This window comes from Peromyscus leucopus, chromosome 12 (assembly GCF_004664715.2).
Source record: "Peromyscus leucopus breed LL Stock chromosome 12, UCI_PerLeu_2.1, whole genome shotgun sequence".
NCBI lineage: Eukaryota > Metazoa > Chordata > Mammalia > Rodentia > Cricetidae > Peromyscus > Peromyscus leucopus.
The window spans coordinates 61754809-61772034 of NC_051073.1; the positions used below are offsets into that span (position 1 = coordinate 61754809).

Genomic DNA, 17226 nt, shown 5'->3' on the forward strand with positions numbered 1-17226 from the left:
TCAGCCATGTTTGAGAACACTTAGGTTGCGTTTTTTCCCTCCGAGGTATATTCCTGTTGGTTCCTCATTAGCTTTTCACTTTAAAGAGTCTCAGAGTCCATGAAACATTCTGGGGTCAATTTGATGGAGCCCAGCAGCGTAGGGGGCTGCCAGGGTAGCCAGTGGTCTCGCAGGCTTGTTCAGTTCAAGTTCAGAGTGTGTGGCGACAGTAATGTCACAGACTTGTCCCGTCAAAGTCCAGTGTGCAGGTCAAAAGCCAATGGTGCCATTGAACTCCAAGCCATTCAGCCACACCTTGATGAGCCATGTGTGAGTAATCTATTCATTTCTAAATGCAGGCATCTAGCATGTTCTGAAAAGAACGGGAAGGGCCCTGGGGGAAGTGGCCAGTACCATGTGGTCCATGTTATTTAAATGAAAGCTGAAGGAGCTAAGGTTGGGGGAGGAGCATGGGAGGAGGCTGTCTTCTAATAAATACCTGAGGTGCTGCTGTGGGAATCAGAGGTTGGCCTGACACTTGCTCCAGAGGACAGAACCTGGTCCCAGAGGGAGTTATCTTAGTGTGGTATGAGGAAGAGCCAACAGAGCTCTTTCCAGTTAAGAGTCTGATTCCATTTTACAAGAGTTTATTTTGGTCCAAAGCCTATCTGCTTTTCTCTATTAATTGTTCAAACAATGATATCAAATTCTACACTTAGAATTCATGTGGCTCACTAGCTCTACCCGAGGGCTTTGGGATCTCCCGTGCCCTAGGTCCCAGGGCTGCCCCAGTACAGCCCCTTGGTCATGGTTACACCTTGGTTCCACATCAGCTGCCCAGAAGCTGCTACTGGAGGATGTAAGCAGGGTTCACAGGCTTACCTCCAGCGCAGATAAATCCCTGGAGAGTCTCCACCGTAAGTCCTGGGCATGATGGACCCTTCAGAATTCTTCCTTGCTGGCTTTGTCTATAGCCTGGGTATTTTTTTACCATGAGAGCATGCCCACACCTCCCTGGGCAGAGCTAACTTACTTTTCCTGGGTTCTCTTGAACTCTGAGCCAGAAACAAGCACTTTTTCTGCTTTCCCCCATGTGACTTTTTGCGGGGGAGGAGGGGTTGCATTCGAGACAGGGTTTCTCTGTGTAACCCTGGCTGTCCAGAACTCACTCTGTAGACCAGGCTGGCCTCGAACTCACAGATCTGCCTGCCTCTGCCTCCTGAGTGCTTGGATTAAAAGTATGCACCACCACTCACCCATGTGAGTCTTGCTATGACTTTTTTATTCTTTAGCAGCTATGGTTCCTATAACTGGTAGCAAGTTTGTGAGGAACTGGAAAGTGAAGGTTTCCTTCCTGTGCTTCTACTGATAACAGAGCCCCAGAGAAATAACTTGTCTACTCGGGAAAGTGACTTGGTCTCTTGGGCCCCTCCTGATGATGATGAATCTGTTGGCCTGAATCTAATCTCAAGAGAGTAAAGATGATTGCATGGGCATGGCCATACTTCACACACTGATAAGCAGGCATCTACAGATGTTAGCTCTTAGGTAATAAAAAAAAAAAAAAAAAACTGTGTTGTCTCTGGCTTCCAAGACCTAGTGTGGGTGTGTGGAAACCTAGTACTTGTTAGCCAGTAGATTGGTGATGGGTGACTGTTACAGGGAAATAGTTTAGTAGATGATTCCATTTGTTTTCATTCTACAAGTCTAGGAGCCATAGTTTCCTGGCCGTGTGAGAATCTAGTGTCTATTACTGTGGCCTAGAGCCCTCCGGGTTCTGCCATCTGCCGGGTACACAGGACTGAACCTCCAAGAAGAAAGCCCCCCCCCTCCTAGTGCTTGTTATAGGTGGCACACCCAAGCAGTTCACTCCACTCTCATGGCCTGGTGGACGTGTCTTGATAATCCCTCACCTCCAGGGTAGCAGGGCTGGCCAATGGCAGCTCTAATTTAGTCTCCCTGGTGACCTGAGAAATGGATACGTCGGCTTCAGCAAGACTCTACCCTCTGGCTGTCCTGCTTTGAGAGCACTCACCTCCTCAGGGTAGCCTCGTGGCAGAATGTGGCTCAGGCCAGGTTATGTCTGTGTCTGGGCTTTGCCGTCCCTTTACATCCATCAACAGTTCAGTCAGGAGCCCTGTAGAGTTGGTACAAGCTCGGAATCTTGAGGAGATGAAGCAATGGCCCCGTCATATCCCTTCTGGTGGTATATTTCTTCAGGGACTGGGTCGTCTAGCACCCTTCTGCTAAGGCTTCCTAAGGTTCAGAATAGGAAAGGTTAGAATTCCAACAAAAATTTAAAACCGCAAATCACCAACCAGCAGTCTCATTTGCCTGGAAATCCCACACCTCAGTCTTTTCACTGTGGAGATGCCCGGTAGCCCACCCTGGTGAAAATGGCTTAGCTTTTTGTCAGGGGGATAGTCTACAAATCTTTAAAAGTCCGTTAGTGTCTAAATGCAAGCTTTCCTACGTGAGGTTCTGGATGCATGCATATATGTATAGTAAAATGTTCACTATACTGAGAGGCAAGTTAGCACAGCTGTTGTTTCGCGTGGTTATTTTCTGTGTGACAAGAACTCCTAAATCTATTTGATGAACATATGTAACGTAATGTTAAGTGCAGCCTTCAGCGTGTGGGTTATATCTCTAGAACGATTTATGCCACACATCTGTACCCTGGTACTGTTGAGTTCTATCGTCCATTCCTCCCCCGCCCTCCCCTCCCCACTCTGGTAGCCTCAGTTTCATTCTCTAGCTCCATGTAAACTTGACTCTTCAAAAAGATTTCCTTTATAAGAGAGATAGTGTGATATTCTTCTCCCTGTGTCTGGATTATTTTATTTGGCATCAAGTTCTCCAAGTTTATCCCAAATGTGGCAAGTGGTAGATTTTTTGTTGTTGTTGTTTTGTTTGTTTGTTTGTTTCTGAGACAGGGTTTCTCTGTGTAGCCCTGGCTGTCCTGGAACTTGCTTTGTAGATCAGGCTGGCCTCGAACTCACTGAGATCCACCTGTCTCTGCTTCCCGAGTGCTGGATTAAAGGTGTACACCGCCATGCCCAGCTGGAGTGCTGTATCTTATCACTGCTCTCATTTTCATTTCTTCAGGAGCTGCATCCCATCTGTAGCAGGAATCTTAAAAGTTCTTATTAATAAAATCAAACCTGAGGCGAGTTATTGGGGTCAATGCTGGTAGATCAGAGAGACAGAACAAGCCACAGCTAACCTCACCTTGCCGGATCCTCAGCTGGTCTTGTCTCCTCAGACTGGAGGCCTCTGAGTCCTCATCCGGAATGGGTCTCAGCTGAATTACTGCTCAAAAGCCTGAATGCTTAACCAGCCAAATGCTTAACCAGCCAAATGCTTAACCAGCCAAATGCTGCTAGTTTCTGGTCCTCACGCCTTATATACCTTTCTGCTTTCTGCCATCACTCCCTGGGATTAAAGGCTTGCTTTCTGGGATTAAAGGCAAGAGTCACCATGCCTGGCTATTTCCAATGTGGCCTTGAACTCACAGAGAACCAGAGGGATTTCTGCCTCTGGAATGCTAGGATTAAAGGCGTGTGCTATCACTGCCTAACTCGTGGCTTTTCTGTTCTCTGACCCCAGATAAGTTTATTAAGGAACACAATATTTTGGGGAACACAATACCACCACATTCACTCCCACCAACAGCAGGCCAAAGTTTCCTTTCTTTCTACTCTGGCCAACCAGCATTTGCTCTATTCCCACCTCCGCTTGTTCCCTCTCTCCCGACTTCTTCCCACCCAGTGTATAATGCCTATCCTAAGGGTGTGACGACGAAGTTTCTATACTATAAGAGGAGACCGTTTAGCATGCTGAGTGGTGCTAGGCCAGCGACTACCCTGTTATCTCCTTGGATGAGCCTTGATCTCCACTCAGGAGGCCACAGCGTAGTCCCTGGCGGCCTGCCCTGCACCCAGCTTTGAAATCTCAGCATGGAGCCTTTTTGATAGAGTCCACAGTGTAAGATTGATGCTGAAAAGCCCCTTCCCGCATGCACAGCCGCAGGCGGTCCCTCCTGGATGTTAGTTTGGCATCTCCATGTGATTGTCAAAGGGATGCTCTCCTTCTTGAAACAACCTTGTAGGGCTGGAGAGATGGCTCAGAGGTTAAGAGCACTGGCTATTCTTCCAGAGGTCCTGAGTTCAATTCCCAGCAACCACATGGGGGCTCACAACCATCCATAATGAGATCTGGTGCCCTCTTCTGGCGGGCAGGCAGAGCACTGTATATACATAATAAATCTTTTTTAAAAAAGTTATGAAGGCATTCTATGCTTATGCAGGAAAAAGTGGGACAATGACAAGGGTCTAAACAGAGAGCATCATCTGGGTACATTGGGTGTTTCATGTGTTTCTTCCAGACTCTTGGCCAATAACGTAATCATAGTATTTAGATTTTAAATCCAGCTCTCCTTTGCTGTTCAGTCAGAGACGTTTTCCTGTGGCATGAAAAGCTCTTTGGAATGTTGAGTGATCCTTCTCAAACTTAAATCCAAAGTTACTCTCCTGCTTAATGCCACAGACAAGCTCTTGAAGAGTCCATCTGTGTGTCTCCAGGATCTGACTTTACTCCTTGTATCTTCCTTCTCTGGCGCCCACCCACCACCCAACCCCCCGACCTCACTCACTAGCGCGCGCACGCACACACACACACACACACACACACACACACACACACACACACACACCATCTTCTGCCAGTCCTCTCCTCACACATCCAATTCTACCTGCAACAGGTTTTCAGCTCTCCCCATGTGGTTTCACTTCATGACCTTTCTCACAGTTCAGTCCCTGCCAGAAATGTTCTCCTGTTGCTATATCCAGTGACGTCTTTTTTTTTTTAATACCTCAGAATAGCCAGCCCTTCATATCCCTGGATTCCTTTTCTGTGGATTTACCCAAGCTCAGGTCAGACATCTTAGGGGGAAAATTGCATCTGCACTGAACATGTATTGACTTTTTTTTTTCTCGTCACTGTTCCCTAAGCAAGACAGTGTAACAATCATTACATGGTATTTACATTATATTTTAGACTACATATAATGCAGAAATTAGTTAACTATATGGGGGGATGAATATAGGTTGTAGAAACACAAAGCTATTTTATAAGGGACCTGAGCATCCCTGGATTTGGGGATCCTGATGGAGTCTGGAGCAGTCCCCCCAGAAAACCAAGGGATAGCTTCACTGAGCCTCACCTTTTCCACGAAATCCTTCACTGCTCTTTGCCTCCCACTGTGGACACCTGTTTGTTATCCTGCATGGTCCTTCTGTCAGAACACCCAATGTGGGTTAGGTTGTGGAGGTCTGAGACTCATCCTCATTTCTCCAGCATTTTCAAGTATTCAGCATATGAACAGTAGATGCTTGATTTTTTTTTTTATACAAATAAGGCATTGATTACAGTGCTGTGTAATGGATGATGTGCAGAGAGGATGTAAGAATGCTTATAGGAGCAGAGGGAAGGCATGTGACCCAAGACCCAGTGACCAGGGAATGTGTGCGATTCACCAGAACAGTGGCCTTCCTCCATTATAAACCGTCTATTTGAATCCCCTTTGCATTTCTAGCCCCTGACCTTGGACCAGCCATAGGAACCTGAATTGCTCCTTCCTTATTCACGTTTCTTTTGTCTGCTGGATGCTGTGGTCCCGAACCACGGGTGGGGCAGTGTGGAGACAGACTGGCAACCACTGGCTCTTTCCTCCTGGGCACAGCACTGATGACGGGTCACCCTGGTTGCCCTAGGCTGGACCCCTGTCTCTAAGTCTATCACAGGCAGCTGAGTTCTCATAGCGGGTCACTCTGAAATTACGATAAGCAAGAGAGCCAGCTCCCCCATTCCGGGCAGGCTGCCCATCATGAGAACTAGGCCAGGTCCTGTATTTCCCTCTCACGGTGCCACGCTGCTGCCTGTCCCCGAGTCCTCCCCATGAGATAACTGGGCTTCTTTGCTCACACAAAGTCAAGAGAGAGGCAGATGTTCTCTCTGTGACCCCTTGAGCTCCTCAGAGGCCCTTCACTCCGTAGACATATTGGGCCATGCCAAGCTGGTTGTGCCACGCACCCTGGAGGCAGCGGTATAGGCCTGCTTGCTGGGCCTGGCATACGCCTTCCCGCCAGCCAACAGGCCACAGAACAAAGGCCACAACAGGACAGTAGGAGAGATGGAAGTAAAAGATACTAATCAGATCTATCACCAGCTGGGTCCATCTGTGCTGGAGCCTGTCTCTGGTGATGGCACCGGGGACATGCGCTGGAGAGCTGCCTGTCCACTGGCTCATCCAGCCTCCGCACCAGACATTCTAATTTCCTTAATAACAGGTTACAAATCCTGTATCTATAAATGTAGCTAAACCCTCCTCGACCTTTCTTATTTTTAGCCTATACTGCTGCTCTGGATATAACAGCTTCCACGGTTGATTACTTGTTCTGTAAACACCTTTATGTCAAGTGGAAAACAGTTGTCTCTCTCAAGTTGGAAGACACGGGCTGTGCTTTGAGTTCTGGTGTTGGCAACAGATTCGTGTTTGGCCCTTGGCACAGTCTTTATCAATTTGGGGAGTCGGGGTGAAGGCTGATGTCACTGTTCAACATTAAGTTCTGAAGACTCGAGTCTTAATATCTTCCATCTTTCCTCCTATCGGGTACCACATTTGCCTTGTTTCCTTTCTCTGGAATGTTCTTTCCTGCCTCTGTTTGGCTTCTGTTGAGATTCAGCAGCTAAGAGAGTTAGAGACGGATGCTCCCAAGCGCAGACTGTGGAAGATCAGGCCACAGACTTTTAGGCTACCGCTTCGAGGTTGGTTGGCACCTTTTGACCTTTGTGACTCATGTCTTAGAACTGGTGTTTCCAAAGACTGCTAAATGAAGCCTTTAGAAACCATAGGGACTGGTATGGACAGGCACCTTGGGTAGTTGACATTTGTCTTCCGTGCTTGTCTTACAGATGCCCACTTCGATCTTGATCTCTAGGATTACTGTTTCTCGGCGTTGCTTCTACCAATGCCCAGAACCAAATGCTCAGTGTCACTGGGTGGTCTTTTTGCCCCGGGTCCTTGCATGGCATACAGCCCGGCTCTCAGGCTCCGGGAACACCACAGAAGAAGAGCTGGAAAGAATGGAAGGGTTGGGAGATGAGGTGGGATGTTGTAGTACCTTGTTTTCTAGACATGGTGTTGCTCTTGCACCCATGAATTCAAAGCAGTTACAGTTATCCGACAAGACCTGTACCAGATTGGACCCAGCAACATTTCATCATGAAATGGGGAAGGACTCATGAGCCCCCATGTCCAACAACTATTAACAGTGACTTGGGGGAGATGTCACTTTCTTCAGTGACTGATAAGTTGCTTATACTTAAGTAAATGACCTCTCCCCCATGCTCATGAGACAGCCCTATTTATTTGTGAGTCACACTCAGAGATGGGAAGACAAGTTTCAGCTGGAGAAAGGGGTGGGAACGAGACCAGGTAATAGGCAGTGAAAAGAACTAAAATTCATTGTGTGTGTGTATGAGTCTGTCAAAATTAATTTTTAAAAATCTTCAAAGACTTACACAATGGTATCCTAAACATACATTAAGCAAATAAACTTAATACATTAAAGTGTTATTTTGGCCCCAAAGAGTATGTTACTGTTGCCAGTTACAACTTGAGTGCGTTACAACTTGAGTGTGTTCCTGTCACCAGTGCCAGCCACAGAGGGAGACTCACCTGTGGAGCACTTTTAACTTCTCCTGGAGTTTGTACAAGTGTCATCTCTGTCCCTTGGAAATTTGCTAAAAGGGAGAATCTGATCTGAAAACCCAGGGATGCACAGGACAGTTTCATGTCCCCTGCAAGAGTACACCACATCTGTCAGACCTGGGGCAAGACCTCAGGTTCCTTTTCCCGCTGCTCCTAGAACACTACAGTAATCCATTTACTTATTTTTCTTAATTAAGTAGCACCTCAGTGAACAGAAATGAGGATTAATGAAAGAACGCTCTTGGCAAATAACCTTAACAAAAAGATGTTTTTAGAAAAGGCTACATCTGTTGGCTCTTTCTTGACTAAATCTGATTGCCTTCTTCCAAAGTACTGCAGTTAATGTAACAAAGTATGATTTCCACCGCTTGGTCTGTCACTTCCCTCTGCTTATCAATTCGCATGAAATGGTCCTACACGGTTTTCCTTTCCAATGCCTTATTTGGTATAGACTCCCCGTGGTTAGTTCTGCTGCTGGAGCCCTCACCCAGAGATAAGTCGCCATGACAATTTCATTATGTCTGGGGCAGTTGGCATACAGATGCCTGGTGTGCCCTGATCACACAGATGCCTGGTGTGCCCTGATTGCAGACAGCAGCTCCCTGCTGCAGGAAGGTGGGGGTCTCTGATCTCCCCGCGCTTCACTGGGGCTCAGAGAGAAAACACCCTTGGCTTCTGGTTTTCGTATTGCTTGTGGCTAGACTGGGGAGACACGAGGCTTGCAAGTAACTGTCCAGTGCTCACCCTGCGACTGTTGATCCTTCTCCTTTTTAGACTCTGGAAGGAGGCTCTTACCGGGGGAACTTGAAGGACCCCACAGGCTGCCTGAATGAGGGGATGACCCCTCCCACGCCTCCTAGAAACCTGGAAGAAGAACAGAAAGCCAAGGCTCTAAGAGGCAGAATGTAAGTGGCTCACCATCCCACCCGGGTGTGTGTGTGTGTATGCTGCACAGTGGCCAGGGGGTCCTGTGCTGTCTGTCCACTATTCTCATCCTTTCTAAGTGAAGATGGCCCAGATCTGTACAGTACGTCACTGATCATCAATAAGCCACTTTGGCACTGCCTTAATGAAGCTTGGGCAGGGGGTATATTCTGTGAGATATCTGTATTGACAAAGTGTGGTTGTTACCAAGATCTAATACATCTTAAAACAGAAAGGAAGGAAGGAAGGAAGGAAGGAAGGAAGGAAGGAAGGAAGGAAGGAAGGAAGGAAGGAAGGAAGTAAGTAAGGAAGGAAGGAAACAGTAGAATTCAGAGAACCAGGGAACAGTTACTGTGGGTCTGCAGCACCAGAGAGCCCCTGTGGCAGAAGTCTGGTGGAGATCGTCTGAGGAGATGCCCCCCAAATGTAGGTAAGAGAAGCATAGGAGAGGCTGAGCTGCCTGGTGGGACCCCTTTCTGCTGCTTCTCCCAAGGCTTCGTATTCACTTGTAGGTTTCACTGAGCAAGAACCTCCTCTCACTTTGAATGACTAGTGGTGAGATGCAGTTTCGCATCTCGTAAAAACCCCACGTGCTGTGTAAGGTTTGAGTGCCCTGCCGCGATGCGGAGTCGGTCTCCTGGTGTTTGAGACATTGAAGACCGTACCGGACACCAGAACTCCTCCAGAACAGCCGTTTGCTCCAATAACTCAGTGGATGAGGTTGTGAGTGGCGCTCAGCACGGGCGAGGCCGATGTGAAGGTCCCATGTCATCGTCCCCATCCCCCCACTGTCTTCTCTTCTTCACATTCGTCGTTCCATTAGCCAGGCCGCAGACAGAAAAATGAGCAGAAATAACTGAAGCCAAGTCCCCTTTGCTGCTGGCACATCTGCAGAGTAAACATTTAGGGCTTGGTTGCCTTGGAAGCAGAAGGGCTCACATCATCGCAAGAGCCGGGTATCAAAGCGGGGCTGCCACGGCGGAGTCAAGAGCGGCAAGTGTCACGGAAACTAATACCCGTGTTTACCCCAGAGCCTTTTGAGGGCCGCAAGGATCCCAAGCACCGAGTGAATGAGCTGCTGTCTCCCACGTGACGTTTCCTGGGCCTGGCTGCAGGTGCTGTCCCCCAGCTTCTCCTGTGGTGGTTACACTAGCTGGGGGAGGGGGAGCGGAGCATCAGGACTGCTTCCTTTGTCAGGATGAAGCACGGCTTATGTCGGGACAGCGGCCTGTGAGGTGACCGGTGGTTCTTGGAAAAGCCAGCGTCCTCGATCGTCTCTGGGACGCAAGTGGGCCCGAGTAGCGCTTACGTCATCACCAAAGAAGATGTTGTTTGATTTTTGTTCTCACAAGCCAGAAACGTTTGTTGCCTTTCCAGTCCGCTGTACCCATCGCTTCTCTCTTCTGAGTCTCCTCAAACCCTCCCCTTTCCATGCCGTGACCCTCCCTTGAGAACCGACCTGTTGAATGTCTCTTACTGTTTATGTCCTCAGTCTAACCTGCTGGGCTTCATGAGCACCGTGAAAGAGCAGACGTAACGGTGTTCAGTTATAAATACCGTTAGAGGCTCAATCGGGGGACGGCAGGAGGACACTGAGGAGTTAAATGAGAGCTCCCTGGAGAGAAGATGAAAACAGGTGTCCTTTGTCCAGGAGGAGGAAGCCCCTCAGGGTGGACTCGCTGCCCTTAAGTTTTAGCCGCGCACCCACTCACCAGATGCCTTTGAGCACATCTTCTGTCCCACCCCCGCGGGATAAATCAACGAGTGAGACGAACAAGAACAACAACAGAAAGTCTTCACGTGTGGCAGGTTTACATTCTAATGGGAGAAAGCAGACAAACAAAATCAGTTAGTTGCGTGGTAGTTTGGAAGCTGGAGAAGAAAGAAAACAGAACAGAGTGGAGAAAACCAAGCTTGCTGGTGAGGCCATGCTGCAGTTGGAAACTCTTCTTCCGGGCGTGCACAGAGGGCAGGAAGAGGTAAGGGGCTCGCCATGGAGGACCGGTGCCTCGGCAGTGGATACAGCCAGTGCCAAAGCTCAGAATTCCTGTGGAAGGAAGGCCACCCATCCCTTACCAGCGTGAAAGTTGGGCAGTCACAGGATGCTCAGTCTTCACTGTCGGCTTGACTGGCTGAGAATCCCCTGAGAAACACACTTCTGGGTACGCCTGTGAAGACATTTCCGGAAGACTGGCCCTGAGCATGTGTGGCACCACCCCCCTGGGATGGGGTCCTGTACTGAATGGAAGGGAACCAGGAGGCCACTGGGCTGAACACCAATGTTCCTCTCTATGGCTACGGTGTGACCAGCTGTCTCCCCCTCACCCCCCACCATGGTAGAGTGTACCCCCTTAAACTGGAAACCAAATAAACCCCTCCTTCCTTCGTCAGTTGCTTTCGTCAGGCATTTGTGATACCAAAAAGAAGAGTAACTAATATAAAGCCCATTTGTAGCTGGAAGAATTTCAGGTAGACCAAAGAATAACATTCATGTACTGTAGGGATTGGACATGAAAAAAAATGGCATTATTTTCAACTCTTTTGGCAGTTAATCATGCAGTGAGTGCCTTGATAAGCATGTATACCAATGTAGTTTTGTTTTGTTTTCTGAAGGAGTCTTGTTATGTAGCCCAGACTGGCCTCGAACTCTTGATTCTCCTGCCTCTCAAGTACTGGGATGATAGATATCTGTGCTCCCCACGACACCAGCTAGACTTCTTTGATCGTGTCTCATCTCCCCGGGTACTTTACTGGCCCTTCACAGGAACCCAGTGCAAGTTCCCTTTCCTAGAGACTATCAGAACCCAAGACAACAGCCTCCATTAGTCAGCCAACACCTGAAGATAAAGATATCGGTACCTGGCGGGCGGCACAGCATTGGCCCTCCTCTCCCAAGGGCAGGGCCCAACCCCGAATTCCCACTCTCTTTTTCATGTGGGTTTTCTCTTGCGGCTCTATTCCAGGAAGTAACTTGGGCCATGCTAAAGATACCTCTAAAGGCTTCTATTTGTCCTTGCCAGTTCCTTCCTGTGGCCTGAAACACATGATTGTGTGTTGGAGGGAGAGAACCAGCTAGGAGTTCTGAGCAAGCTGATAAAGCCGGCATGTGTTCTTTGCTATCCCCATATGCTCTGAGACCCAGACCCCCGGGATTCAGTGGCTTCTCTGTGCTCTGTAGGAAAGCATGTCAGATGAATTGCTCCCAGGGTTTGGAACAGTTGCTGGATTGTGACGGTCACCACTCCTCTGTGACATCTCAGAATGTCATCCCTTCCGTCAGCTGGGCCAAAAGTTGTACTGGGGTGCCTCCAGGCAAAACTCTTTCTGACTCCTGTAAACACAGACCTCTGGGGCCTGTGCATAACCAGGGTGTCTTCTGTACAGTGTTGTGAGTCTCAGAACTGAAGAAAGGAAGTAGCATTTGAGGTGGAGACTTCAGGGATGCCAGAGGCCTGCCCGGGCTGTTCCCTAGGCAGTAGGCTACTTGGAAAGGATCGTCTTTGGGCTCTTAACACTTAGGTTCAAATCCCTCCTCTGCTCTTCACTTTGTAGACTTGGACAAGCCCCCTAACCTTCCCATCTGTCTCAGTATTTAAATAATAGGATTTTACAATCCTGCCTTGTTATAAGCGTGAAAAAACCCAGATGGGGTAACTGGCATGTAATAAATGCTCTAGGAGATAGAACTAATCCACAGAGAACCCAAGAAAGCAAATGCCCTTGTTATTATCAGTCCTATGCCCTGGGGTAGGGAATGCTGGATTCAGAGTTGTGAACATGAAATAGATGCAGCCAACCTAGGTTCTTTAGCCTTGACTGAGGCTTTTCCAGGCCAGTTACCATAGATACATTCCCGAATAACTGCAGATTATGTATTATAGAAGCTTGATTCAATATCTCCATAGCCTTTCAAGGCTGGTTAACACACAAATGACTCTCTTCTCTTGCTAAGAGAAGAATGGAGCCGAAATGAAGGAATAAAAGTCTCATGTTGATCCCTTGGTTTCAATGCTTTCATAACTCAGTTTTGCAAGAAGTGGTTATAGTCCTTTCTACAAGAGGTGGTGGTTGTTTCTGCAAGAGGTGGTAGAGTGAAGCTTGATTCATAGGGTGCTTGCCTTGCACGTACAAAGTCCCAGGTTCAATGCCCAGCACTGTGTAAAACTGGCTGTGGTGGCATATATCGCTAATCATAAAACTAGCTGTGGTGGTATATATCTCTAATCATAAAACTAGCTGTGGTGGTATACATCTCTAATCCTGGCACTCATGGGGTGAAGGCAGGAGACTCAGAACTTCACGATCATCTTTGGCTATATAGGGACTTTGAGGCCAGCCTGGGAAATATGAGACCTTATCTTGGAGGAGAAGGATGAGGAAGGGAGGGAAGGGGAGGATAGTAAGGGGCACCCTCCCTCACCTGACCGTTGTGCCCCCTGGGGCTGGCCCTCTCTAGCTTTGCATTCTCATCTCATCAGTGATTCTCCAGGTGTGCTAAAGGCATCTTGCTACTGTGCTCTGTGAGGCTCTTTACAGTGGTGCTGTGTTAAGTTTTCTGAAATCACATTCCTGTGCTCTGTGCTGTGGAGATTTCTCGATTAATAATGAATGAATGGGAGCCTCACTGTCTTTATCTCTTGCTCAGGTTTGTCCTGAATGAGCTGGTACAGACAGAGAAGGACTACGTCAAGGACCTGGGGATTGTGGTGGAGGTAAGCAGATGGCGGCGTGGGTGTGCCTGTGTTCGCCTGACCTGGGCCCAGGTGCTTTAACCTGTACACGCTCGACTTTCTGGGAATTTGCAGAAAATAAGAGTGGTGCAATTCAGACAGAATGTGGAGGCAGATTTTCATTTCCTTCTTGAAATATTTTAATGGCGGCCGGGGGTGGGGGAGGCAGAGGCAGGTGGATCTCTGAGTTCGAGGCCAGCCTGGTCTACAGAGTGAGTTCCAAGACAGTCAGAGCTGTTACACAGAGAAACTTTGTCTCGAAAAAGGGGGGAGGAAGGGGGAGGGAGAGGGAGGGAGGGGAACAAATATTTTAATGTATTTAGAGGGGGGGCTGGTTGAGTGGGAGAAGCGACCACGGTGCTGCTAAGGGATGGGGCTTGGCCCGGAACACTGTTAAGTCACATGCTGACGTCGCCTCTTGGTGTGCAGGGCTTCATGAAGAGAATAGAAGAGAAGGGGGTCCCCGAGGATATGCGGGGAAAGGACAAGATCGTGTTTGGAAACATCCACCAGATCTATGACTGGCATAAAGAGTAAGTTCTGTGCAGCCCTGAGAGCAGGGCGTGGGCCCCTCTGCATCTGACCTGAGCAGTGTTATTTGACGGGGACCTCCTGTCGTTGATTTCATCATTGAGAAGTGATGTCTCTCCCAGAAGCGGTGACTTCCCTCTCCTCTCTCCTTTTAGTTTTTTCCTGGCTGAACTGGAAAAATGTATCCAAGAGCAAGACAGACTGGCCCAGCTCTTCATTAAGCATGTGAGTGTCGGCCTGGCAGTCTCCCATCTCTCCAGGTGCCGAAACACTCTTTTTAAAATTCCTCCTCTCTTTGGCTCTCCTTGGGATCACTCTCTCTCTCTCTCGCTCTCTCTCAGTGCTCTGGTTTTGTTTTTTTAGCACATTTAGCCATTTCACAGCCCTGTGCATGTGGCGCAGGCCTCGTCCCTAACTGCCCTTGGCTCTGGGTGGAGGAAGGGGGAGCAGACAGCCAGGATGCCTGATCGTCACGTTTTTCTTCCCACCAGGAGCGCAAGCTGCACATTTACGTGTGGTACTGCCAGAACAAGCCTCGTTCCGAGTACATCGTGGCTGAATACGATGCCTACTTTGAGGTGAGCTGTTCCTTATGGTTGAGACGCTCAGGCCAAGACAGCCACGTTGAGACAGGCCCCGGATCCTCCATCCACGGGTGCCCCCGCCTTTGGCCTTCATGACAAGAAACTGGCCTCCACAGAGCCGTTAGCTCTTAGCTCCATCCCTACATGCGCCTTCGCTTGAAGAGGAGCCGGGGCGGCTCTGTCTACACACTGTTGAGAAGCCTCCGCTTATGGAAATAGTCTGTCGCAGACTATCCGTGGAAGCTCTCGTTCTTCTCACGCGACCACTGAGCCCGATAGTGTCCACGGTCTTCCCCACCTGCCCCTGGGACTGTGGCTAATTGCCTTTCCCCTGGTTTAAAGATCTTGCCGAGACTTCACAGTCAGCTTTTTAAAAATGTACTTATTTTTATTTTATGTGCAAATTGGTATTCTGCCTGCATGTATGTCTGTGTGAGGGTGCCAGATCCCCAGAAACTGGAGTTGCAGACAGTTGTGAGCTGCTGTGTGGGTGCTGGGGATTGAACCGGGGTCCTCTGGAAGAGCAGCCAGTGCTCTTCACAGCTGAGCCATCTCTCCAGCCCCCTCATAGTCAGCTCTTGTTCTCGGTCTGTAGCTAGCATCAAAACTGGTCCCCCACACCGTTGAACTTGACCCGTCCACAGCATCCCAAGCCTTGAGATCCTTTGTTTCTAAAAATCATTCCTATGTCCAACACCTCCAAGTGTGTGAATGCCCCAGCCTGGCAGGATCACATCTGTTGATAAAGAGGCAACACCGTCCTTTAGAAAGGACCCTGAGTGGTTGGAGAGCACAGTTTAGGGCCATCCTTATAGGCCTGTTGTGTCGGAGCGGAAGCCCTCACCTGATTCTTCCCTGGGGTGGGAGAGAAAACACAGTACCTGTTTCAGGTTTCATCCCAGAACTAAGGTCAGGACTCACAGTGCTCACAGTGCTCACTGTGAGTACTCAGGAGCCAAGCGAGGTCTTTCTTGGGGCTGTGTGACACCGAGCTCCTAACGTGAACAGTGGGGTAGGCAGTGGTAGCTGGAAGATTCTCAAGTTCTCCTGGAGAGCGTGAAGGCTCCTCGTTCACCCCTGTGCACCTTCGTGTTTCAGGAGGTGAAGCAAGAGATCAATCAGAGGCTGACCCTCAGCGACTTCCTCATCAAGCCCATTCAGAGAATAACAAAATACCAGTTGCTGCTCAAGGTAAAAAGCTGTGGGCCTGGGTCCAGGCTGGAGAAGTGTCTCCTCAGACTGGAGCCATGGGCATGGCGCTTGGGAGTGCCACTGTCCTTCAGGCTGGAAAGCGGCTGGTGGCCCCCTCAGCCTGCTGCCTGAAGAGCTTGCATGGCCCTGTGTCTGCCCTTAAGGTGGCTTGCTACTTGTCTTTCTTCCTCTATTTTATTTTCTTCCCCCACCTCGCTCACTTTCTCTTCCATCTTTCCTCCGGGGAACTGAGCCAAGGGCCCTACCTCTACACTCTATCTCCACCCTGAGCCCTTTCTCGAGCTCTGTTACGGCCACTGACTCAGTGCCTTTGAAAACTAAAGCGTAAGCCGGGCACGGCGCCACTCATCTGTACTCTAGCGTTCGGGGCACGAAGGCAAGAAGGTCATGAGGATGTAACCGTGAATACGTGGAGTGCCTCCCTCTCTCAAACAAACAGCAGCACAAAGCCCTCAAAAATAACAAGAGTCTGAGGATGGAATAGAGGGGAAAGGGTGGCCCTTGGAGACCTTCCGTAGTCCCTAAGATGCTGATCATATGCTAAACAGCTTAACTTGATTTTTTTTTTTTTTCTTCTGGAAAGAAGAGGTCAAGTGGAAAACACTCGACTCCTTTCTCCTGTCTGTCTTGTCACGGTCCCGCTTTCCTCCCTCCTCTGTCCCTTCTCCCAGGCTCATTTGTCATATTCTAGCGTCTCTCTCGGTGTCTTTGTATCTACCGTGACTCAGTCTTTTCATTTCTCAGCTGCTACAATCCATTGGCACTTCCACTGGGGAGGGAAGTCTTTGGGGGTGCTGTTGCATTTTTATGATAAGTGGGGGTTTTTTGTTTTTTGTTTTTTAATGGCTCTCTGGCTATGTTACTATCCGATTCACCCTTCCCGTGCCCTTCCTTACCAGGACTTCCTGCGATACTGCGAGAAGGCCGGTTTGGAGTGCGCAGATATCGAGGTAGGTTTCTGCTTGTAATGCTTGCTCTCCTCAGGGGCCGTAGCGAGTGTCTTGTCCCCAAAGGGAAGAGATAGTCAGAAGGTCCAGGGTCCAAGTCTCTCCCCTCTTACTCAGCAACAGGAGGCATGGCGGGTGCTACTGAGCAGAGTGTTTCTAAGAACTCAAGAATCCTGTCCTGGACCCAGCCCCCAGGGCCTAGCCCACTGATATCTGGGGCTCTTGCTGGGGATAGTGGGCAAGAGTGACATTTGACACTGGGGGAAATTGGCCAGATTCAATCTGCCACTTTGTTTCTGGCTTCAAGTGCCTTTTGGCCCTAACACATAAATCACTCCATTTCCATCCCTCAACACACAGTGCGGATTACCCCCCAATCACCCCCCACCCCCGAGTGATTCCTTTGGGCTGCCATAGGGATTATTTTAAGCCAAAGAGGTTGCAGCCATTTCTGGCAGGTTATTTTAGGTCAGAATCTCTTGTGTGTTTCCACAACCAGGCTAAGCTGTTGCTTGGGCATTCTGAAAGCCACACAGAAAAGTTAA

At 49.0% G+C, this 17226-nt stretch overlaps 1 protein-coding gene across 25 annotated transcripts in view; it reads left to right on the plus strand.

Moving 5' to 3' along the window:
• Positions 1-17226, plus strand: part of Kalrn (kalirin RhoGEF kinase) — a 607498-nt gene that overhangs the window by 539877 nt on the left and 50395 nt on the right. For all 25 annotated transcript variants that reach the window (XM_028886329.2, XM_028886335.2, XM_037209787.1 and 22 more), the window contains 7 exons: positions 8528-8658; positions 13323-13389; positions 13837-13940; positions 14094-14163; positions 14430-14516; positions 15621-15713; positions 16634-16684. In XM_028886329.2, coding sequence (XP_028742162.1) covers positions 8528-8658; positions 13323-13389; positions 13837-13940; positions 14094-14163; positions 14430-14516; positions 15621-15713; positions 16634-16684 — 603 coding nt within the window. The remainder of the gene's footprint in view (positions 1-8527; positions 8659-13322; positions 13390-13836; positions 13941-14093; positions 14164-14429; positions 14517-15620; positions 15714-16633; positions 16685-17226) is intronic.